Source organism: Tamandua tetradactyla, chromosome 5, assembly GCF_023851605.1.
Source record: "Tamandua tetradactyla isolate mTamTet1 chromosome 5, mTamTet1.pri, whole genome shotgun sequence".
In the NCBI taxonomy this organism is placed as follows: Eukaryota; Metazoa; Chordata; class Mammalia; order Pilosa; family Myrmecophagidae; genus Tamandua; species Tamandua tetradactyla.
Genome location: NC_135331.1, coordinates 19,947,838 through 19,969,670, shown reverse-complemented (window position 1 = coordinate 19,969,670; position 21,833 = coordinate 19,947,838). Strand labels below are relative to the sequence as shown.

Below are 21,833 nucleotides of genomic sequence, written 5' to 3'. Positions count from 1 at the left end.
TGAGCCGCAAACTGCATGTGTAACTTAACATTTTCTAGTAGCCACATTAAAGAAACAAAAAGAAACAAGTGAAGTAATTTTAATGATATATTTTATTTAGCCTGATATTTAAAAAATATCATTTCAACACGTATCATTATTTTGAAATGTATACTGCTTCAGTTTTGGCATTACTTAAAATTAATATAAAATTAATAATTAATTCCTCAGCCGTACCAGCCTCTTGTCAAGTGTTGAGTAGCCACATACAGCCAGCAGCTTCCAAGTTGGACCGTGCAGGTCTCAACATTGGAGTTTTCTTAGAGTTTCCACTTTTTAAAATTTTAATTTTAGGCAAAGAAGTGTGTTTGTTGACTTTAACTCAGATCTTTATTATAGTGCTATCAGAGCTGTAGATAGTTAAGACCCAGATACAAAAATAACTTCAAGAAGTTTGTTAGTTTCCATGAACACTATGGATGATTACGGTACCCTTTGAAAGGTATTCACTTGAAAAAAAAAGTTTAAATTAAAGCTTTTATTTTTTTCCCTTATATTAGTACAAATTCCCCATAGAAAAATTAGCAAATGAAATAATTAAATAAGAAAATTAGTACTCACAGGTAAAAACTCTTGATACCTGGGCAAAGAAATCCTTTTAGACCTTTTTTATTTGCACTCAGGACAATGCATTGAATTTAAAGTGCCAGTAACTGACAGGTACACCATTATCTTATGTTCCCCAAGCAAGAAAAAATGCTGCCAGTTATAATTGTACGATGCATCCCCAATTGAGGGATGTTAAAATATTAAGAGAAGAAAATGCACCTTAAAATATATGAAATACAGAATAAAATGTTTGCATGTTTTGAAAAATGTACATAGCATATGCTTATTTTGTTTTACCTGCTTTTTTTTGTTTAGGATATCAGCAACATCTTTTTACATCAGTAAATTTGGCCATATTTCTCTCCTTCCTTCTGTCCTCATAGGCTGTAAAAGCCAGCACAGAAGCCACTGAGCTGCTACAGAATATCCGCCAGGCAAAAGAGCGAGCTGAGCGGGAGCTGGAGAAACTGCAGAACCGAGAGGATTCCTCTGAAGGCATTAAAAAGAAGCTGGTTGAAGCCGAGGTGAGCCGGGGACCTTTAGCCCATGTGGACTAACCCTGGCCTCAGTGCAGCCGCCTGTGAGCACCTGTGACTGGCCGTCTGCGATGCCAAGAAGAAACTGCAAAACCATCACTTGCTCATGTTTGACCAAACTGCGTTCCTTCTGGAAAATCCCTTTGAAACCTGAGAGGCTTGGAAATGTTTTCTCCCAGAGGGGCGATAAGCTTGACACAGCAGCTTCAAATAGAAACGTTTTGAGAAAAACTCTTTCTTTCTGTTTGTTTTCCTCTGCCCTACTCATTCATCAGGGAGAACTTTCATTTATGTAGGTTAACTGTAACTCTGTCTCTGATTTGTTCTTTTTCTTCCCTTTGCACCCTTCACCCCCCCCCCTTGTCTTCCCCCACTAGTGTTAATAACAAATTAATTTTCAAGGCTTCTGCTATCACGGGCATGTTGACATCTCCCAGATCGATATTTTTTGGCCTTTTCTCTCCCTTAAATTCTTTGTTGTTGTTGTTGTTGTTAAATCATTTATATAACAATACAGGAAGTACATGGATGTCTTCTCATTATAAGAAACTTAAAACAGTTCTGAAGAATATAGAATAAAAAGTGGTGTTTCTTCTTTACTCCCTGTTCCCTTCCATCCCTCTCCTTAGTCTTTGTCCCATGGAAAGGATTGGCCACCGTTGATTTAGCCACCCTCCCACCCGTGGACCTTCGGCTCTCCCTATCACAGTTGGTGTGAACCGACTTGTACTTGTTTCTTTGGGGCCATTCTCACCTATATCCTAATCCCATATTTCCCACCGCTCCCCTAACATCTCTATTGGATGTCTGAACCATGCATCAAATTCAAAATGAATCAGTATCTTCCTGCACAAGCTGTTTTCCCTTCTCGATTTCCTCATCTTTCTCAGGGCCACCATTGTTCTGGTTAACCCAGACGTGACACTAGGGTGTCATCTGCTTTTTCTCTAACCCTGCCATTCAGTGAGTTACCCAGTCCTCTAAACATAGTCGCACCATCTCGCCCATTGTCTCCTACTTGCCAGTTCTCCTACTTGCCCTCCTGGAGGTCTAGGCCCTCTTCCCCTTCGCTAAGCAGATGTAGTCATCTTTTGGCCATCTTGCTTCTGGTCTCTTCTTCCTGCCATATAGCTCACACATGGTCCCCAAACACAAGGCTCCTTGGCACCCACTTACCCCATCAGGGTTCCATATCCCAATGAGTACCTAAACCTGGTACATGAAACTCAGTGTCACCCTCAAATGCTACCTGTCCACCCTTTCTCTTCCTATTTCTTCTATTTCTCCGCGTACCCTGAAGATACGCTGTGGTTCCTCTGGTGGCTGTACTGGCTCTTGACCACCTCTGTGTTTCTGCTAACACACCTCCCTTTGTGTGAAATACCTTCCCCTCTTCTGCTTTCCCTCCTCCAACACCTCCCATAGCACTTTCTATGTATTTCTTTTATTTTTCTTCTCCTTTTTAACCTATGTGTTGATGATTTATGTTTACCTTATCTTTTCCAAGGGTGGGAATTATGTCTCCTTTCACTCTATTTTCCATGATGCCTAGTGTGGTACTTTGTAGATAGTAGGTGCTTGGTAAATATTTGAATGAATGAATGCACTCTTGTAACCAGCCCAACTGAACATTTGAATTATAGAGATTAATATTCTTTGCTGTTGCATTGGGTGCCTGAGACTTTTCTTTCTGACCAGAGTGTATGCTTACTGAGGGCTCTTTCCCTCAGTGCAGGCACTATGCCCACAGCAGTTACTCCATTAAAACTCTCTGATTGATTCATGATCTACAGGAACGTCGCCATTCTCTGGAGAACAAGGTAAAGAGGCTAGAGACCATGGAGCGTAGAGAAAACAGACTGAAGGATGACATCCAGACAAAATCCCAACAGATCCAGCAGATGGCTGATAAAATTCTGGTGAGCAGGAATGAAAGTTAAAAAGTTAAAAGATAACAGACTAGGGGTTGCAAAGGGAAGGGGGTAAAAAGAAGAATTAAACACCAAAACAGGGGAGGCGTCACCAAGTAGGTAAATTGAGAGAGATGGTTTCAGCGAGCACCATGTTACAGAATAGTATGAATAACCACGTATTGGATATTAGAGCACTGGTAACAGATCCACAGCTTTTTTGCCCTGTTTGCTACTGCCTGGCATTTTTTCATGTGAACATGCATAGTCTTGTCATTTTTGACCCATTTTTTACGAGAGCATTTGTACTTCTATCAGCAGAGCTCTGGATGGCCATTAACTTTGCAATGCCTTTTATGAAGGTGAAGGAATTTAGACCTTTAGGACCGAAACCTAGATTCTTGCTTTTGGTGAAGAAAGAAATTAGTCATGCAGAATTGTTTTTCTTAGAGTAGTATTTGTCATAGATCCATGTTCACCCACTCACTTTCTCTGCTACAGTTGGGTTTTTTTTTTTTTCCTTTCAATTTCCTTAGATGTAGCAGGTCTTTTTTGGGTTTATAATTACCATGATTCTGTTTTAGGCTCTGATGGCCAAATTTACTTAATGAAGTAAGGCTCATGGTACTTACAGTTGGGTTTAAGTTCTGCCCCTGCTAGGGTGGAGGGCAGGTGAACCTTTGAAGGGCTCTCCTTGGATCTTAAGCCAGAAGCCAGAAATTGGATACATTTGAGAGATTTAGTGACTTGGACTCTATTCATAACCCCCTCCCACCCCACCCCCAGCAGAGACTTTGAAGTCAGCTTTTCTTCTCTACCATGAGAAGGCGAGGTGGGGAGCAGGTCCCTTCATCTCTCTCTGCATCCCTTCTGGGAAATGAATCACCAGCAAGTTCAAAATGAAGTTTGAACTTGAGAATGGCCCAGCTTAGTGGCCCACCATACTATAATTAAAAACCAACACTTCAACACTTTATATATCTATGTTCGTATATATTCATAAATATATGGAATGCTTTTGAACAAACAGATCAAAGAGACATTGGTTAAATTGTTTGGCTTTCACACAGTCTTGATATATATATATAAAATGTCTGCACATAAACACAAATGTGACTGTTAGTCTACCCTTTCTGTTCTCTTGTTCCGTCTTCAAAGTTTCTCTTGGCTGTTGTCAAGTGTATGAATTATACTTGTGTTAAAATCAGGTCCCACCAAGATCCCACCGCCACTATCCCTTACTTGGTACAAATGAAATGGTTAACGCTCTGTGGTTTTAAAGTGTTTCTATGTTTAAAGGTGATGTGTTCATTCATTCATTCAACAAATATTTAATGAGCTTCTACTATGTGCTAGGCACTGCTTGCTCTAGGGGCTGGAAATATAGCACAAACAACAGTGTTTGCATAACAGGACTGAAAAGTTGATCTAATGTCTTTATAAATGTAGAGGAAAGATATGTTTAAAAAAATGACAACAACAACAAAAAATGCTAAACCACAAAGAAGTCAGATTTTAGAATATCTGCTTTTCGAAAGGTTCACTTGCTATTAAGAGTTTTGCATTCTTGGATTGTGTGGTAAACTCCCATTCATATTTAGACCAAGAATCTACTCTTAAGCTTGTCAATCTCAGGTGCCTGAGTTTTCTACCTATTTTTAGACCTGATTTTCATTCCTGTGCTATCTTATAAGGACTAAAAATAAGAAAAGGTATTTATCAAGAGATTTCTAACTCTTAAAAGTAAGCAGATTTCTTTGTCCAAGTGTATGTTGTTACCTGCCTGAGTACCTGTGTGGTTGTGACTTTATTTATCTGAAGGTGCCTTTTGCTCAAGAACCCTGTGCTTAGGTTTTGCAGTATCTAGGACATGGACAAAGAGTGGTCCTTAATACTATTACATAATGAATCATGATGCTTGGGAAACAGATCCCAGAATGCCATTTGCTGTAAAACATTTCCCATACTGATAAAAACATTCCAGGCAGATAATTGGGGCTCATATTACAACAAAGTAGTTTGATTTAATAAAAGAAGTCACTACAGAGAATCCTTTGGTGGGTACAAAGCCCTTAAAATATGTTTTCATTAATTAAAATCCTATTTACCCTCAGCTTTTCAAGAACACATCTGTTAGATTGCAGGAGATCTTGTGCACCTGCTCTGAAGATTGAACACTTTAATAGCCCCCAAAGCAAGATCTGGGTTGATAGACTAGAATTTCAAAAGCTTAATCACTAGTATTTCATGTGCATGTGAATCTAAAAGTACTTTTTCCCATTTTTTGGACATATCCTGTATAATTTCTACATTCTTCAAAATTCTCATAATTGCTTCCACTTCAAAGAAAAATTTCATAATAACTTAAAGAGATGAAAGCATGGAGTAATGGCTTTTGATATTAGTGATTAACTAATGGGTCCAGATTCATAAGAATTAATGTAGATGCAGATATATGTGCATCTAGAGAATGTTTCAGTGAATTGGATGTTGTCTTTATAAGATTGACTTAAAATACATTGGTAAATGAATTGGCATAATTTTCAAATAAATTATATTTTTTTTAGAAGGAGAAAATTAAGCAATAAAAGAACAAAGGGAACATTATATTTGGACTATCTGTATTACTCCAAAATTTCTCCCCATCTTTAGTATATATGCATCATTATTAGTGTATTTTTGTTGTTGTTTTGTTTTGCATGGGCAGGCACCAGGAATCAAACTCGGGTCTTGGGCATGGTAGGCGAGAACTCTACCTGCTGAGCCGCCGTGGGCCGCCCTCATTATTACTTTATTTTATGTTCTGTTTTCTTACCCTTAGGATCATATTTCATATGAACCTCTTCAAGTGTTCACATAATCCACACATGAGACAGAATATTCATTCCAAACTAGAAGTATATGAATTGTAATACTGGTTTTCCTTCTTAGCTAGGGTTCTTGAGCAATAATTTTGTTAATCAGGAAAATTCAAAATATTTTTTTCATAATGAATTAAAATTACTTTTCTCATTTAAGGCTGTCATAGCAGTGAAAATGGAGTGAGACTCAAAGATAGTTGTCAGGGGCTTCGTGCAGCACTAAACTTTCAGATGTTGCCTTGTTACACTTACTCTTCTATGGAAAGATGAAGAGCTACCTTTATTTGACCTTGGCATACTGACACATTTCTGATTCCAGCCCTCACAGCCCAGTAGGTGTGTGTGTGTATGTGTTGAACTTGTACTTGGAAAACCCCAGGGCTGAAACTCAGTGGTGGCCTCCTTCTCAAGAGCCTTTGGGGAGGTAATGGAGGAACAGATGCGTGTTACCTGTAGTCCTGTACCAAAGTCATGTTTCCTGCGAAAGTCTGACATACTTTGGTTATGGCCTCCCCTTCACATACCTGACCATTTGTTCTTTTGTATCCAGGAGCTGGAGGAGAAGCACCGGGAAGCCCAGGTCTCAGCCCAGCACCTAGAGGTGCATCTGAAACAGAAAGAGCAGCACTACGAGGAAAAAATTAAAGTAAAGACACTTTCTCATCTTCCCTGGTGTGCCTCTTATAGCCCCATACAGCTTTTCTCTCTTTCTGGGCAGTTTTGGCTCCTTCTTCCTAAGCCAAATGATTCTTTGGAGTAAATGCTGTCCTCAGTCCCCGGTGGGAGGTTGTGGAGTGTTACCCATGCAGGTCTTTAGAAACCTGAAGTACAAAATTTATTTATTTATTTTTAGTTGGTCTTTGTGTATCTTTTAAACTTTTTTTTAAACCCACTGTCATTCATTCTGTGATAGTTTACATTTAACCGTATCTTCACCACATGCTTTGCTTCTAATTTTCTTCCAGCATCTTAGACCTTGGATCTGGTTCATTTTGTTTAGAGAACTTTCTTTAGTGAGGCTCTGCTGGTGACAAGGTCTCTGTTTTGTTTGTCTGAAAATGACTTTATTTTACCCTTATTCTTGAAGATGTTTTACTGGAGAAGAATTCTAGATTGGCAGTTATTTTATTCCAACACTTTTCAAAGATGCCATTCCACTGACTTTTGTTTTTTTATTATGGCTATTGAGAAGTTAGCTGTCTGTCTGCTGCTTTCTTTGAATGTTATCTATCCTTGTCTTTGGCTGCTTTAAAATTTTCCTTAGTTTTTAGCTTTCTGCAGCTTTACTGTGATGTCTAGATGTGAATTTCTTTTTCTTTATTCTGTTTGGGGCTTTGTTGGCTTTTTTTAATAGAATGGCATTTTATCAGTTCTGGAAAATTGTCTTCTATCTCAAATATTGTCTCCTATCCCTTCCCTCTTTCCTTTTGTTTTGAAACTTTGATTAGACATTTCTTAAATCACCTGCAATCTATCCTTTTTATTCTCCCTGTGTTTTCCATTTTCCTTTCTTCATGTGCTACATTCTGGATAAATTCTGACTTATTTTCCAGTATACTAATTCTTTCTTTGCTTGATCTGAACTGCTATTAGAACTATCTACTGACTTTTTAATATCAGTTATTTTTCATTTCCAGCTGTTCTATTTGATACTTTCTCAAATTTAGTGTATTATTTAAGATAATAATTTTCTATTCTCTGCAGTCATTTTCAAACTTGTCTTTTATTTCTTCAAATGCATAAGCATTCTTATTTTATGATCCGTATCTCATAATTCCAGTATCCAATGATTTGAAAATTTGTTTGTGCTCTATTGTTTCTGGTTCTTTTTCATGGTGTTTATCTCCTTGTATTCTTGGTGAGCTGCTTGTTTTCTTTGGAAAATTATTCGTGGCAATTACAAGGTCTGATTTGAAAATGTGTACCCACCGTGGGAGGTAGCTCTGGACTTTGACTTCCCCTCTTACTCTGAGTCTATCAAAACTGAAGTGCACATTTATTTGGTGCAGCAAGTGTCTCAGGTTAAAAGTAGCTTTGTGCCCTTCTTGCCTCTCTGGGTTTCTGCTCTCATTTACATTTTGGTCTGCAACGACTTATTCTCTTGCCAACTTTTAGAAAAATGTTCTTCATATTTTCTATAGCATTCAACATCTTTATCAGTAGGAGGGCTGCCCTAAATAATCTAGCCCATCGTAATGAATGCCTGCCTTTCAATTTCCTTTTAAAATCACGACATGTTTCCATTATGATTTTGGACCAAGTCTTTGACTCATTCTTATGTTCTTGAGAAATCAGACATTGAACGAGGCTCGTCATTTTTCTGACAGTCCTGTTACTGATTTGGTTGGTATTGTCAGAGTCAAATGTCCCTTTTTTGGGGAACCAAACTGAATACGTGCATACCACCGTCACCGTTCTGGTTCATTCTTTCTTTTACCCTTAGTGTTACTTTCGGTTATTTTTCATGAAAAGAAATGTATGAAAATAACCCTGAAATGGTATCAAGGTATTTAAATCTGAGCCCCTACTTTAAATGCTATATACCAATCTTACTGAATTCCAGGCTTTTTTCTTTGTATTATACTAATTTTCAGAAAAATATGAGAATGTATATGGTGGGCCATGGTATATTTGCATAATGAAAATAACCTGTGTAAAATTTATCCTGTGATTTGGGTGATTATATTGAATTTCCTGTTTTTTTTTTTTTTTTTAAAAAAAAACATGTTCTGTTTTAGATTGATAACATGTCTACAGTAAAATCTCCCATTTCAACAAACCTATAGTTTCTCTCCCCTTATATATCTTCTTGTTCATTCTTCTTCCAGTTTAACCTTTTTAGGGTTGAGATGCATACATTTTTTTTTTTAATCTTTTTCTACATGGGCAGGCACCAGGAATCGAACCCGGGTCCTCGGGCATGGCAGGCAAGCACTCTTACCTGCTGAGCCACCGTGGCCCGCCCGAGATGCATACATTTTGATAGAGGTTTCTTCTTCTGGTTCTCACTTACTCCACCACTGCCAAAGCTGAAGTTTTCTTTTGAGTAGGGCCATCTTAAAATGTGTTTTGTTGCGTTAAGACCTTATTCAAAGAAAGAGCATATCCAGTCCAGACGTTACTGGTCTCTGCTACCTTCTAGTTGGAAAGAACTTTGTTTTCTAGGTCCCAGAGAATGTTAGAGAAAGATCTGTTTTATTCTCTCTTCCCTACTGGAATTTTTATAAAAATTTTTTTTTTTTTGCTTTCACTGCTTTGTGTTTCCTATTCCAGCCTCTGTAAGGCCATTTTAGTAATGGTTATGATCATATCCTAGATTCTGTCCTTTTCTTGCTCATAATTTTAGAATCTACCCTGACATCCAAGAGAGTGGGCCTCTTATCCTATTGAGCTTCTTTCCTCCCCCCTGTAACCCCATTCTCCACCTTTTGTTCTCTTCTGCCAACTCCCATTCTACTTTTTTCATCAGGCCATGCTAGATTAAAGTCCTCTTTGAAATCTGTCCTTTCCTTTCTTCATCATATATACCCCTCCCTGCTGTCTGGTTCTTTTTAGGGAAGTGTTCCCATCAACTCTGAAGGCCTCTTCACAGTGAACATCATGGGAAAGGCAGATTCCTATCTCTCCTGTGACCCCAATTCTGTCACCTTTAATTCCCAATATCCTGTTGTCCTTCTTGATGCGTTTGGTGTCATTGGAATAGCAGAGGACTCTCTGGTGAGAAACACAGGGCTGTGGTCAAAGGCTCAGACAAATTACAATGCTGTCTTCCCTTCTCCCTTTGCTTTTCTGCTTGCTGTATGGCATCTGACTTGGCTCTGTGTGCCCTCAGAACATTAGAGCAAACTGGTAGGTGGTGACACCATTGCTGTTTTATTTTTTGCTCTTAGAAACAGTAGGTGCTTTCTGTGCTATTGTCAGCACTAAGAACATGTGGTTTCTCTTCCCCTGGGAAAGGTTTTTCTTCCCATTGACCTTTTTTCCCCATCCCTGCTGGACCTGAGGATAGAAACGGAGGAAAGAGGCATTTTGTTCTTTCTTTTATGTTGTCTAATGGCTGTTCCCCTGCTCTATTGGTGGACAGAGTTCTCTTGTCCCGTCCTGTTTCTCTGAGCATTGGCCTTGGTTGCCAGACCTCCCTGGTGTTCAGCCTTCTCTCCCTCCTCATGTAGCTCAGGGTTATCTAGAATTAGTTTTGTAAAAATTAAGAGTAAGGAATATTCTGAAAGATACTGGTGCATCAGCTAAGAAAAAGATATCCCCAGGGTAATATCTGCAAATTATAGGACTTGATTCTCTAGTTCCATATCTCTAGAGAGATCTTTTCTCCTCCCATTTTGGCGTCCACCTTCATTTTGGATATACTTCTGTAGTCTTTGGGCTGCTGATTTCGAAGTAAGTTTTTAGTTCACTTCCACACCCTGCCTGCCACTTGAGGATAATAATTTGGTTCCTCCGATCCTCATCCTGGCTGTTAGACCCCAATCCCTCCCTCTACCCAGGAGTCTACAGGCATGGTCTCTTCACTGCTTCTTCTCCTTTCCTGGTTTCCTCTGCAGGACCTTAAGCAAGTGCCCTGTTCAGGTGTTCCTGCTCGGCTTTGCTGCTCTAGGACACTAACATCCTTTTTTGTTTCCCATAGGTATTGGACAATCAGATAAAGAAAGACATGGCTGATAAGGAGTCACTGGAGAATCTGATGCAGAGACACGAAGAGGAGGCCCATGAGAAAGGCAAAATTCTCAGTGAGCAGAAGGCGGTAGGTATAACAAATCTCAAAGCTAATTTTCAAAGGAGGGTATGAAAATCAACCATTTTATCTGGTCAGTTATTCTTTCTATTTATTCGTGTGGAGTTTGTTACTAACAGGAAGCTCTTTCTGCAACTACTTCCTCTCTTAAATGCAGGAGATGATGGCTCTGGGCAGCCAGTTTTCTTTCTTTAAGAACTGGTGGTCTGCTTGCCACAGGTAGAATGCTGTCCTTCCAAGTGACCCCCTCCCTGGAAAATGCCCACTGGCTTTTGGTCTCCTATTTTGTCTTCCTTGTACTTTGCTTTTCTAAACCACATGACCTGTTATTTAAGAACCTTGCTGCCTATAAGATTCACCTGTGATACTTGTCAGTCAATGTGTTATCTCAGACCTCTCTGAGATTTTCCACATAGGAATCTCTGAGGGTGGGTCCTGGGAAGTTGTATTTTTAACCAGCATCCCACCTAATTTTTATGATTCATTAAGTTGGGGAAAGTTTGATGTAGAGAATCTAGGGCAGGGGTGGCTGGATGAAGACGAATAACTCAGGAAATGACAACTCCCCAGGTAATGATAACAGAGAACTTCCAGATTGCCTGTTATTGGCCCCACAGGCTCAAGTGGCCCCACAGGTAAATTACATGAGAATTTAACTGATAACTGACCAAGTCCTTTTGCATATTTTTAATGGCAGACACTTAGGTGGCATGGGATCATTTCATCGTTGCTTGTAAAAACAGCTGAGGATATTCGTTTGTGTAGTAACCTTTGTGATCCTCATGGTAAAGACTGAGTCCCTGGTTTCCTCTGGCCACCTTGACCCTGGTCCATGTAACACCCATCCTGGTGTAATATCTGCATGTGATGATTAAAAGGACCCCTTTGTTCCAGATGATCAATGCTATGGATTCCAAGATCAGATCCCTAGAGCAGAGGATTGTGGAATTGTCTGAAGCCAATAAACTGGCAGCAAATAGCAGTCTTTTTACCCAAAGGAACATGTAGGTATTCAAATTCTAACTGCATGTGTAATTGCACTTCGGTCTTCTCTCCTGGGGCATGAACTCTGTTCTTTTACCTGGTCGGGCTGGAGTGGATTTAATTACTTCTGTAGTTCAGCCCACCCTGTATGTACTTTTGTAATTTTGGCCTCTCTTAAGTGGTCTCACTCTACTGTGTCACGGCTTCTCTTTTGAGTTGGATTTTCTTAAATGCCTCAAATTACCTTCAGATTGCAGAGTGTTTTGGTCTCTTTAATGAGGCTATTTATAGTTTGCTTTCCCAAAGCTACAGTTCTTGTTCTCCATGTTTGCCTCTTGTAATTAACCAGAAATGATCTTGTGTGCCCAACTGGACCATCAATTTGTTGTCATGAGGTTAGGCCCTAGGGAGCCCAGCAAGGACTGTCAGATAAGATGAGTTGCAGCGGCACTTTGAGCTTAATCTTTTTTTCCCAAAGCCTTACAATCTCCAGGAATTTTCCTCTTAGGTTTCTCTCTCCAAAGATCTTACAGAATATTCCCATCTTAATTCAAATCAGCTTGGTAGGCTGTTTTTTTTTTTTTTGTCTTCGTTGTTGTTGTTGTTGTTCTGGTTTCTGATTCTTCCAAGCGCTCTCATGGAGAAGTGAAGGAGGCCTGCGGAGAATAAGAAGGCTTTGTGTTCTTTCTCGGCACTGCTCCTCCTTCCCCTGGACCTGCCCTAAAGTGTTATGAGGGTTGGGTCATCAAGCACTCTTGTTCTCTAGGGAGGACCCTTCTCCCCTCCACAGACTCTCAAAAAACATCTACCAAAGGAATGAAATGTTAGTTCTCTCTCACATCCCACCCCCTTGATTATTCCCACAGGGAAGGGGACTCAGAGCAGTGATGGTTAAATGGTCCCCAGGTTCTCCATGCTGGAAGCATGCACACGAGGCCAGATTAAGAAGAGCTAACCTGGGGATGACCATGTCCCTTTAATGAGGATGCATCTCTTTCTTTCTATCTGTCCTTTGGAAGTGACATGCTCACCTCTAACAAAATTCTTTGTTTGGATCCTCCCACTCACCCACTAGGAAGGCCCAGGAGGAGATGATTTCAGAACTCAGGCAACAGAAGTTTTATCTGGAGACACAGGCTGGGAAACTGGAGGCCCAGAATCGAAAGCTGGAGGAGCAGCTGGAAAAAATCAGCCACCAAGACCACAGCGACAAGAATCGGCTGCTGGAGCTGGAGACAAGGCTGAGGGAGGTGAGAGTGCTGGGGCAATCTCCTGAAAGGATTTTTTCGGGGGTTCGGACAAATAAAAACCCATGTGAAAGGCATTGTGCATAACGGTGAAGAGCTTAGATCCAACTGTACAGACCTGGGTCAGAATCCACGTCCATTAGGGCGTCTTCCATAATCTCTTCATGCCTCAGTTTCCTCATCTGTAAAATGGCAATGATAAGGTACCGTTTGGGTCACAGGGGGATTATATTAAGTTGGTGAATCTGTCAGATAGGGGCAGAGCTGTTCTTCCTGTATCGGGATTTAATGAGGATCAAGCAGCATGGCTTAGTGACGGTCTCCTGACGAGACAGCATGGTTTCATCAGGATAGTGGGAAATTAAAAGAAGAAAACAAATTTTGTGTCTCAGTGATCATCAGGGAGGAGGGTTCTCTTAATGGATTTAGGGAAGCTAGGAGGGGCAGCCAGTCCTCTGGGAGGAAAATAACCACAAATATAATTGTGATCTGCTGAGGTTGTAGTAGTCACACACTCACCCACCGTATACTTAAGAAATGCCTGCTCTGGGCCAGTTGGTAGGTTCGGTTTCCAGTGTTCACAAGACAGACCCAGTCCTTGATCTCATGGGATTCCAGCCTAGTGGGCAGGGTTGGCTGGCATTGCAGAAGCAGGGCTGGAGTTCAGAAGCACTGTCACAGCAAGAGCCTGAAGGCTGGGAAAGTCAGGCCTCCAGGTGCTGGGTGGAGACCAGCACACACTAGGTGCTCCTGTGTTGTAAGGGGATTCTTCAAAGAGCAGACAAACTCTCTTGAGGAAAAAGGCTTGTGAGCAAATATGTGAAGACTAACCTTGGGGAATACTCATGAAACTGGAGTATTAAGATACAGCTGGTTCTCCAAAGGAGAATCTTTCACATCTTTCAGGGATTGGCAGGGTGTGGACCCCTCCATCGGCATCACCTGGCTTGCTTGATGAAATGCACATTCCTGGGCCTGGTTCTTGGCTTTTTTGAACCAGAATGAGGAGAGTAGCAGAAATGTACATTTTTAACAAGGTGTTTCTTATGCTCTGGTGTTTTAAGTTTTCCCAAAGCCTTAGGTGATGGTTTAGCTTTTATTATCCAGGCTATATTTTTACTCAGGTAGTTTAACAACAAAATGTCCACATAGCCTCAGTGTTAAAGGTGTAAGTGTAAATAACCAAGATAGATTTCTTTAGGGTGGGAACACTGACAGGCCGGCCGTCTTTTGCCTTCCCTTTGCGCAAACGTCTTGCTTAGGGCGCCTGCCCTGGTCTGCTGCGGCTCCTGCGGCTCCTCTGGGCCATTGAAGTGTCCCAGGTGAAGCTCATTGCTTTTCCTTTTTCTTTTTTGACTCAGTAGAGCTAGCCCCCAGGTGGGTGGGAGATACTTAAAGTGCTTCATTAGAGGCTCAGGGCTTTACATTCTCCCTGGGAGTTTCAGAGGTAAGCTTTAAATATAACAAGGCCAATCCATCTTTCTAGCTGTCCCATTTTTCTAGCTTGAAGATGTTTAAGAAGAAAAAGCTGTGGCAACCCTCCTAGTTTTGCTACATGCTGCTTTTGAAATCAAGAACAGAGGCTTCAACTTGGCATATGAACTCACTGCCCTCTCCTCTACATGGGTCATGACTCCCAGGGATGTAAATTTCCCTGATAGTGTGGGATGTGACTCCTGGGGGTGAGCCAGGACCCTGTGTTATTGGGATGAGAAAACCTTCTTGACCAAAAGTGGGGAGAGAGAAATGAGACGAAATAAAGTCTCAGTGGCTGAGAGATTTCAGAGTTTAGAGGTTCTCCTGGAGGTTATTCTTATGTATTATATAGATATCCCTTTTTAGTTTATGGTGTATTAGAGTAGCTAGAGGAAAGTACTGAAACTGTTGAATTGTGTTCCAGTAGCCTTGATTCTTGAAGACTACTGTAAAATTATACAGCTTTTACGGTATGACCATGTGATTGTGAAAACCTTGTGTCTCATGCTCCTTTTATTTAGGGTATGGATAGATGAGTAAAAAATAATAAAAGGATAAGAGCAGAGGCTTCATCCCTTGGGTTAGATCTACCTTAAAAGGCCCTAGGCTTTCCCACTTTTCTGCCAAAGGTGGAGTGCTCCTGGGTTCTCTTTCCATCTTACAGCATCCTGTTCCCTTCCTCCACTGAGTTGCTGTCATCCTTTTCTCATGGTTTTGCCAGGTGGAATAGGTAATTTTCAGGTTTGCTAGTCAAGTGCAATCCTGCTCTGACTGCTGGCATTTTAACAAGACAGGGCATAGTGCTTATGAGCATGAACCTGCATTTGAATGCCGTTCTGCCATTTTTTAGCTATTTGACATTTGCTCAGCTGCTTAATCTCTTGGTGCCATAGTTTGCTTATCTGTAAAATGGAAGTAATAGCAGTATCTACCTCATTGGGTTGGTATGAAGATGACGGTGCTGGCATGTTGTAAGTACCCCATTTGCTGCTGCTAGATCATTGTCATGGCCACTAGATAGAGATCTCAGCTGTGGGATCAACCACCAATGATCTGTTAGGGACTCCTAGATCTAGACCACCAACCCAGACCATCCTCCTGAGTTCTTGGCCATTGTCCTAAGAGACATTAGACATCTCTACTTGGATGTCTCCTGCACCACTTAAGTTTAACACGTTGAGGCTGAACTTCTCACCTTTCCTTCCAATGTGCCTTTTCCTCTCATGCTCCCTGAGAGCCAGTGGTCTTACCATCTGTCTAGTTCTCTTGCTCAGAAACCTAGGAATCCCCTCTTTCCTTTGTTTTTGGCTCCCACCTGAGTTAGCCACTAAATCCTGTTGGTTTTCCGGGTTAAATATTTCTTCTCTTCCCCTTTATGTTCTTTGGGACTTGAACGTCCTTTTCTCTAGGAAACATTCTTTGGTCCTGTGAATCTGGACTGGATATTTCCTGTGTGTCTCTATGGCCTTTATACTTACCCCATCACCTCTTTTACCTGTCCCCAGTCCTTCTTAGACAGTGAGCACCTATTAATTGTTTGACATCCTCAATGCTCGACACAATGTCTGCTCCCTAGAATGACCTTGTCAGTGTTTGTTAGGTCAGTGAATGGACATGCCATGCTCCCCAGCTCCATACTTCTGGCGTCTTGCTTCTCCTGCCTAGAAGTTTTTCTCTCATACCTGCTTCGTTGACTCCTGTAAATTCTTTAATATACAGATTCAGTATTATCTCCCCGCCCCTCTGCTGTGTTACTACCACATTCCTACATGTCCTGACCTTTGCACTTGACCAGAATATATTTTAATAGTCTTCTCAACTTGAGGGCAGAGACTATCTCCATATTCCCTTTTATACAGAAGTTCCTCAATAAATTTTTCTTAGATAAGTGGATAAAAGGTTGAATAGACAGATGGATAAATGGACAGATAAAGGGAAGAGTGACCAGCTCATAAAGTGCAATTAATGTAGATCAAATTAAAAAATCAGAGCAGGACATTTAAAATAATTGGAGTTTAGTCTGTTCCATTTGCATTCTAGTTGTAAAGGTACCTTTTAGAAATATGATGTTATTTATATCCATTTGCTTTTAACTATTTTTCTAATGAGAGTAATTGTCAAGATTTTCATTTGAAAGTCTTGCTGCGTGGTTTTTCATTTGAACCCTTTCAGGCATTTGAATATTTGTAAGTAAGGGATAGTCTGTATATACAGCCTCTTACATGGTTTCCCTTCCCTTGATTGTTGAGAATTGTGGAAATCAGACCTGTTTCATTCCTCCCCCTTCTGTTGGATGCTGAGAATTTGTTTCTAAGACCAAGTTTAAGATGCAGGTCGCTCAGCAGGTTGTATTAGGACTTTCTCTTCAGTTAAGGTTAACCTAGCGTTTGTCTCTTTTTCTCAGGTCAGTCTAGAGCATGAAGAGCAGAAACTGGAGTTGAAACGCCAGCTCACAGAACTTCAGCTCTCCCTTCAAGAGCGCGAGTCTCAGCTCAGCGCCCTCCAGGCGGCCCGAGCAGCCCTGGAGAGCCAGCTGCGCCAGGCAAAGACGGAGCTGGAAGAGACGACAGCGGAAGCAGAAGAAGAGATCCAGGCACTCACGGTAGGTCCAGAGAGCAGCACCTTTGGGCTGCTGATGGCCTCAGCTCAGATAAGTGTGGTATTGAGAATATTTGCTCATGCTATGAAATTCTAAAGGGGAAAAAATGATCCACAGAGATTTTTAATGGGCAGAAAAAGGCTTATGTAGGCTTCTTCTTCAATGGAATGAGTATCCTAGATCAATTGGTGATATCAGAGGTTTCTTTAATATCTTGTAAAGTTCCTCCTTTATTTATGTAACTTCCTTTTTAAAAAATAATCGTGATATTTTAAATTTCACTTTTAGCTAAGTCCATTTACCTGGGTCTTTGATTTTAGTTTTCAATAATCATGGAAAAAAAAATCCATGTCTTAAAGCAGTCTTTCTACCATATTTGTTTTTTTCTTTAGTTAGCCTCATTTCTTATTTATTTATTTTTTGAAACTGCCAATTCTACTTCATGTCTTTTATATGCATCTGGTACAATTTTGGTGGAAAAGATTCCTCTGAATAAGGTCGTCTTTCTTTGAAAGGGTCTAGAGACCTGCCCTCTCTGAAAGACCAGCTTACTCAGCTGGGGTGTGGTAGTAATCTAGAGGAGTCACTGGATTTAGGTCTGAATTCTTTCTGCAGCTTCTTTTGATCCAATTTCCCAGAGTTGGTCCTTCTCATAGGGACTGATCCATGCTAACAAAACTCATAAGAATGTTATACATAACATGCCAACTTATCACCTTACAGTGGGAAATGTACTGCCAGGTGAACTGGAATAATCCGCTGGCTAATTTCACATTTTTTTCCCTGCAGGGAAGCTCCTTAGAAAATCAGATTACAAGGTTGCTTGGTGGACCCAGACACAGCATAGAAAGCTAATGAGTTTTAATGGCTAACGTTGTCCAAGCACATACATCTCTAATAGTTATATTCTGTACCTGCCAAATGGACAGGTACATTCATGTGTGCTGGTCAGGGTACCCTCTCCTGTGGGCAGGGCACAATGTGCTGATTAGTGGAGTATTTTTTTCTATGGTACCTAAATGGGTACTTCATTCCCAGTGATTCAACTTGGATGCATCCTCATCTCCATCAGGGAACATCTCTAAACATCTCTTAGAGTGCTGTTTTTCTACAGATGGCTAAGCTCTTTCATTGCTTATAATTTTCCCTGTAAAAATTGTTAGCAATTTTTTTTTAAACAACTTTCATTCTTAGAGTGTGGGTTTGGGAATCCTGTTATCTGAACCAAATTAGGAACATGAGCTGATAGTATGAGGGTCCTTATGGGATCAGTCAGGGACACGGTGAAGCCCATGTTTTGGGGGGTACAAAGTAACTCCCATATAGAGGCCACTTGTGCATCCCAGTTTTCCAAGATTTAAGCAGAGTTCAGATATTGACTGCACTGTTACATTTCATTGATTCTCTGAGAATACCCATAATTAAATGGTGTCAAGTGCCCCCAGTATTTGGTTTGGAAAAAACAGTCACAGTATCTCTTTATTTATGCTCTGCTTATTTCAAAATGGATTGAAAGCAGCTTGCTTACAGACAGTGTAGCGGGGTAAAATAAAGAAAAGGCAAAGAGAAAATAAGGCTAGAAAAGAAAAAATGGAGCCAGGAATGAAATTAATATAAAAGAGTATATAGTTGCTGGGAATATGATGGGTGGTGAGATAGACAGATAGCATTTCTTAGTTGTTTATGGGAGACAGTGAAATTTCAACCACTATTATTATTTTTAATGTATTGTGTATTAATATTTTCCCCTTGCAGAAACACCCACGCTCTGAAAGAAAGGGAAAGGGATATCAGTAATTTAATTCCTGCTTAACAAGCCTTTACTCTGTGCCTAATGCTGTGTCCTCAGCCTTTTCTACCCAGGGAATTGGTCTGTAATTCTTTAAATCCTTTTAGTTTGGAGGAGCTGAGAAAAGCACATTTATCTCGCTGCTTCATTGGAATCGGAAGGGAGGAAGGGTGGTTGCTATATATCTTATCCTGCCCCTGTTTGGAAGGAGGAGGGTATAAAATAGAGCATGTATCACAGCTGTTTGTCTGCAGGGGAACTGGTCCTTTAAACCTTGCCTTGCTGCAGGTTGCAATGTGCTGTATCTAATGGCTGCTGGAAGCCTAGCATAGCAGCAAGTCACGACTTAATTTAGTCAGATGAGATCACTGCCTCAAAGCTGCTTCTTAAAAAAAATAAACAAACCTGCCTAGGTCTAGAAGCCAGGGCTTACTGCTTGCACCGATGAAGATGTGGTGGAAAATAGAGCTTGTTCAAAAGGGTGGCAGAAGAGTGCCTTTGTTCAAACAGCTGTTTGTAAACTAAGCACCTGGGAACCCAAGCCCTGTATCAGTTTGCTTTGGTTCAGCTTTGAGGCCGTAGGATTTCCCCTTATTCTTCTCAATTTTGTCCTCTAACTCTGGTTATGGGCAGCATGTGGTTGTTACCTGAATGGGCTTGGTAAATTTGTTCTGAAGAACATGTTCTCCAAGAAAAAAAGAAAATGGTCACAAACGTACTCTCGTTGTTCAAGGCCCAAGTTCAGCCACAACACAAGCGTCAGTTGAATTGTCAGCTGGATCTAAAATGATCTCCTCAGAGGTTTGTGAGCTTCACAGGCTGTTTTATCAATAAAAGGAAATAGTCAGGTGGGCTGTTATTGCTTAATTCTTAAGAGGTGTCCATCTCCTAGCCTGGGAAATGAACAGTTACCCTGTTTGGCCCCCACCCCTGGGCCAAATTAGATGGAGACAGTTAAATTAAAGCATCTTGGCAGGGGAAGCCATTGCTGGCCTTCCTAATGCATTCTCTTTTTTTCCACTCTCATTTTACCTAACTTGTGAATTGCGCTTACACTGCAATTCACTGGCCATTAAAAGCTGAGATTGAATCAAGACAGACAGCAAGAAAGAAGTCAAATTAAAGGGGAAAAGCTATGCTTTTAACATACTTCAGTACTTGAGGTGGAAAAGAGGAGTTTCAGCATGGACTTGATACACAAAACCCCTCGTGCTCCCTTTTGTGGCAGGATGAAAATTTGAATATGTGTACTTGATAGCTTGCAGATAGGAGGTGTGTTATACTCTGAATGAGGCCGCAGAGCAAACGCTTGCTCTGTGGTTACCAGGAAAGAATGAGAAACACATTTTGTGTCCATGCTCTTGTCATCTTTTCCTGATTTGGTTACGTGACTAATGTTTGATACTTGGGTCTAAAGCTGGAGACACTAATGAAAGGAATTCTTTTTCCTTGTGCATAGCTTGATTATGGGATCCAAAAGCCGTTTTCTTTGACTCATTAAAAATTACTAATATGCACTCTCAATTTTTTGCACAAATGTCAAGCCCTTTGTTTAATTAGTAAGCCGTTGGTATTGTAGCCGACATGTGAAACTGAGGCATGTGACGTGATAGTCTTGCTTGGTACCTGCCTTCCTATGGACAGGGATGGATGCTTGGAAGTCTGTGTGTACTGGAATCCCAACCATGGACCTAAGCACTGGTTTATTTTCTTTATCTCTGCAGGTATTTTTGTTCATGAAGGCTGCATTATAATTCTCTTTTTCTTTTTCCCTCTTGTAACTTTCCTTAAAATTACTTGCACAGGTTTAAAACTATTGTGTTCCCCAAAAAGCCATGTCTTTAATCCTGATTTACTGTTGTAGGGTGAGACCTTTTGATTAGGTGGTTTCCATGCAGATGTATCTCCGCCCATTAAAGGTAATCTTCATCCGCTTACTGGAGCCTTTTAAGAGGGAAACATTTTGGAAAAAACTTCATAGCCTACAAGCTGCAGACATTTGTAGCTGCTTGGAGTGCTGATAGAGCAAATGCCTAGGCTCAGATATTTGGAGATGCAGAGTCCAGCTGATGTCGTCATGTGCCTTCCCATGAGATGCTAAGCAAGTCAGGACCCAGAGTTGTGTCCCAGAGGAGCTAAATGAAGGCCCAGATGCTCAGAGAGGAAACCACTGGCATCAGAAGCTAGAAATAATGGAACCGGGAACAAGGATCAGCACATGCCAGCCACGTGCCAGCCACGTGCCTTCCCATGTGACAGACCTTGGCTTTTCTTGAATCAAGGTTATCTTTATCTGGATGCCTTAGCTTGGGCATTTTTATGGCTTTAAAACAGTAAGCTTGTAACTTAATAAATTCCATTTTTAAAAGCTGTTCCATTTTTGGCATATTGCATTCTAGCAGCATTTAGTAAACTAAAACATAAATAATCCCTAAAGGCATAAATAATCCCAGAAGAGAGTGTATCTCTAGAAGAGAGTTTATCTCTGGACTCCAGGGAAGGTTGGTTGCAACCTGCCCATTTTACCTTGTTACCATCCATCCCTTAGGCCCGTCAATCTCAGAGTAGGGTCCACAGACCCCTAAGGGTTCCTGAGATCAAAACTATTTGATTTGAACACTAAGATGTATTTGCTGTTTCTCATTGTATTGACATTTGGACTTGTTTTAGTTTGCTAATGCTGCTGGAATGCAATACACCAGAAATTTGACTGGCTTCTATAAAGGAGATTTTTTGGTTACGAGTTTACAGTTCTTTGGAGGAAAGGCAGCTGGCTTTCCTCTGGCTTTCTCTGTCACATGGGAAGGCACACGGCTGCATCAGCTGGCCTTCCCTCCCAACTTCTAGGTTTAGACGGCTTTCCCCAGGGTAAGTCTGCAGCTCCAAATGTGTGGGTCCAAGCTGCTCTGAGTTGTTTCTCTCTTCTGACTTCTCCTTTTAAGCCTCACTCATTATGGAAGACACTCCTTAGCTAACTGCAGATGTAATCAGCTGTGGATGAAATTTACATGCTGATGATTTAAGGGCCCAGCAACAGAACAACTGTGGACACTTGACTCTAACTACTACAGCAGTGATGATGCAAAAACAATG

The 21,833-nt window shown here is 40.8% G+C and overlaps 1 protein-coding gene across 9 annotated transcripts in view; it reads left to right on the top strand.

Annotated features, from left to right (window-relative positions):
- The window catches only part of CIT (citron rho-interacting serine/threonine kinase), a 213,677-nt gene that overhangs the window by 123,981 nt on the left and 67,863 nt on the right, over positions 1-21,833 (top strand). For all 9 annotated transcript variants that reach the window (XM_077159980.1, XM_077159985.1, XM_077159984.1 and 6 more), the window contains 7 exons: positions 972-1,112; positions 2,918-3,043; positions 6,446-6,541; positions 10,538-10,654; positions 11,540-11,649; positions 12,705-12,879; positions 16,757-16,954. In XM_077159980.1, coding sequence (XP_077016095.1) covers positions 972-1,112; positions 2,918-3,043; positions 6,446-6,541; positions 10,538-10,654; positions 11,540-11,649; positions 12,705-12,879; positions 16,757-16,954 — 963 coding nt within the window. The remainder of the gene's footprint in view (positions 1-971; positions 1,113-2,917; positions 3,044-6,445; positions 6,542-10,537; positions 10,655-11,539; positions 11,650-12,704; positions 12,880-16,756; positions 16,955-21,833) is intronic.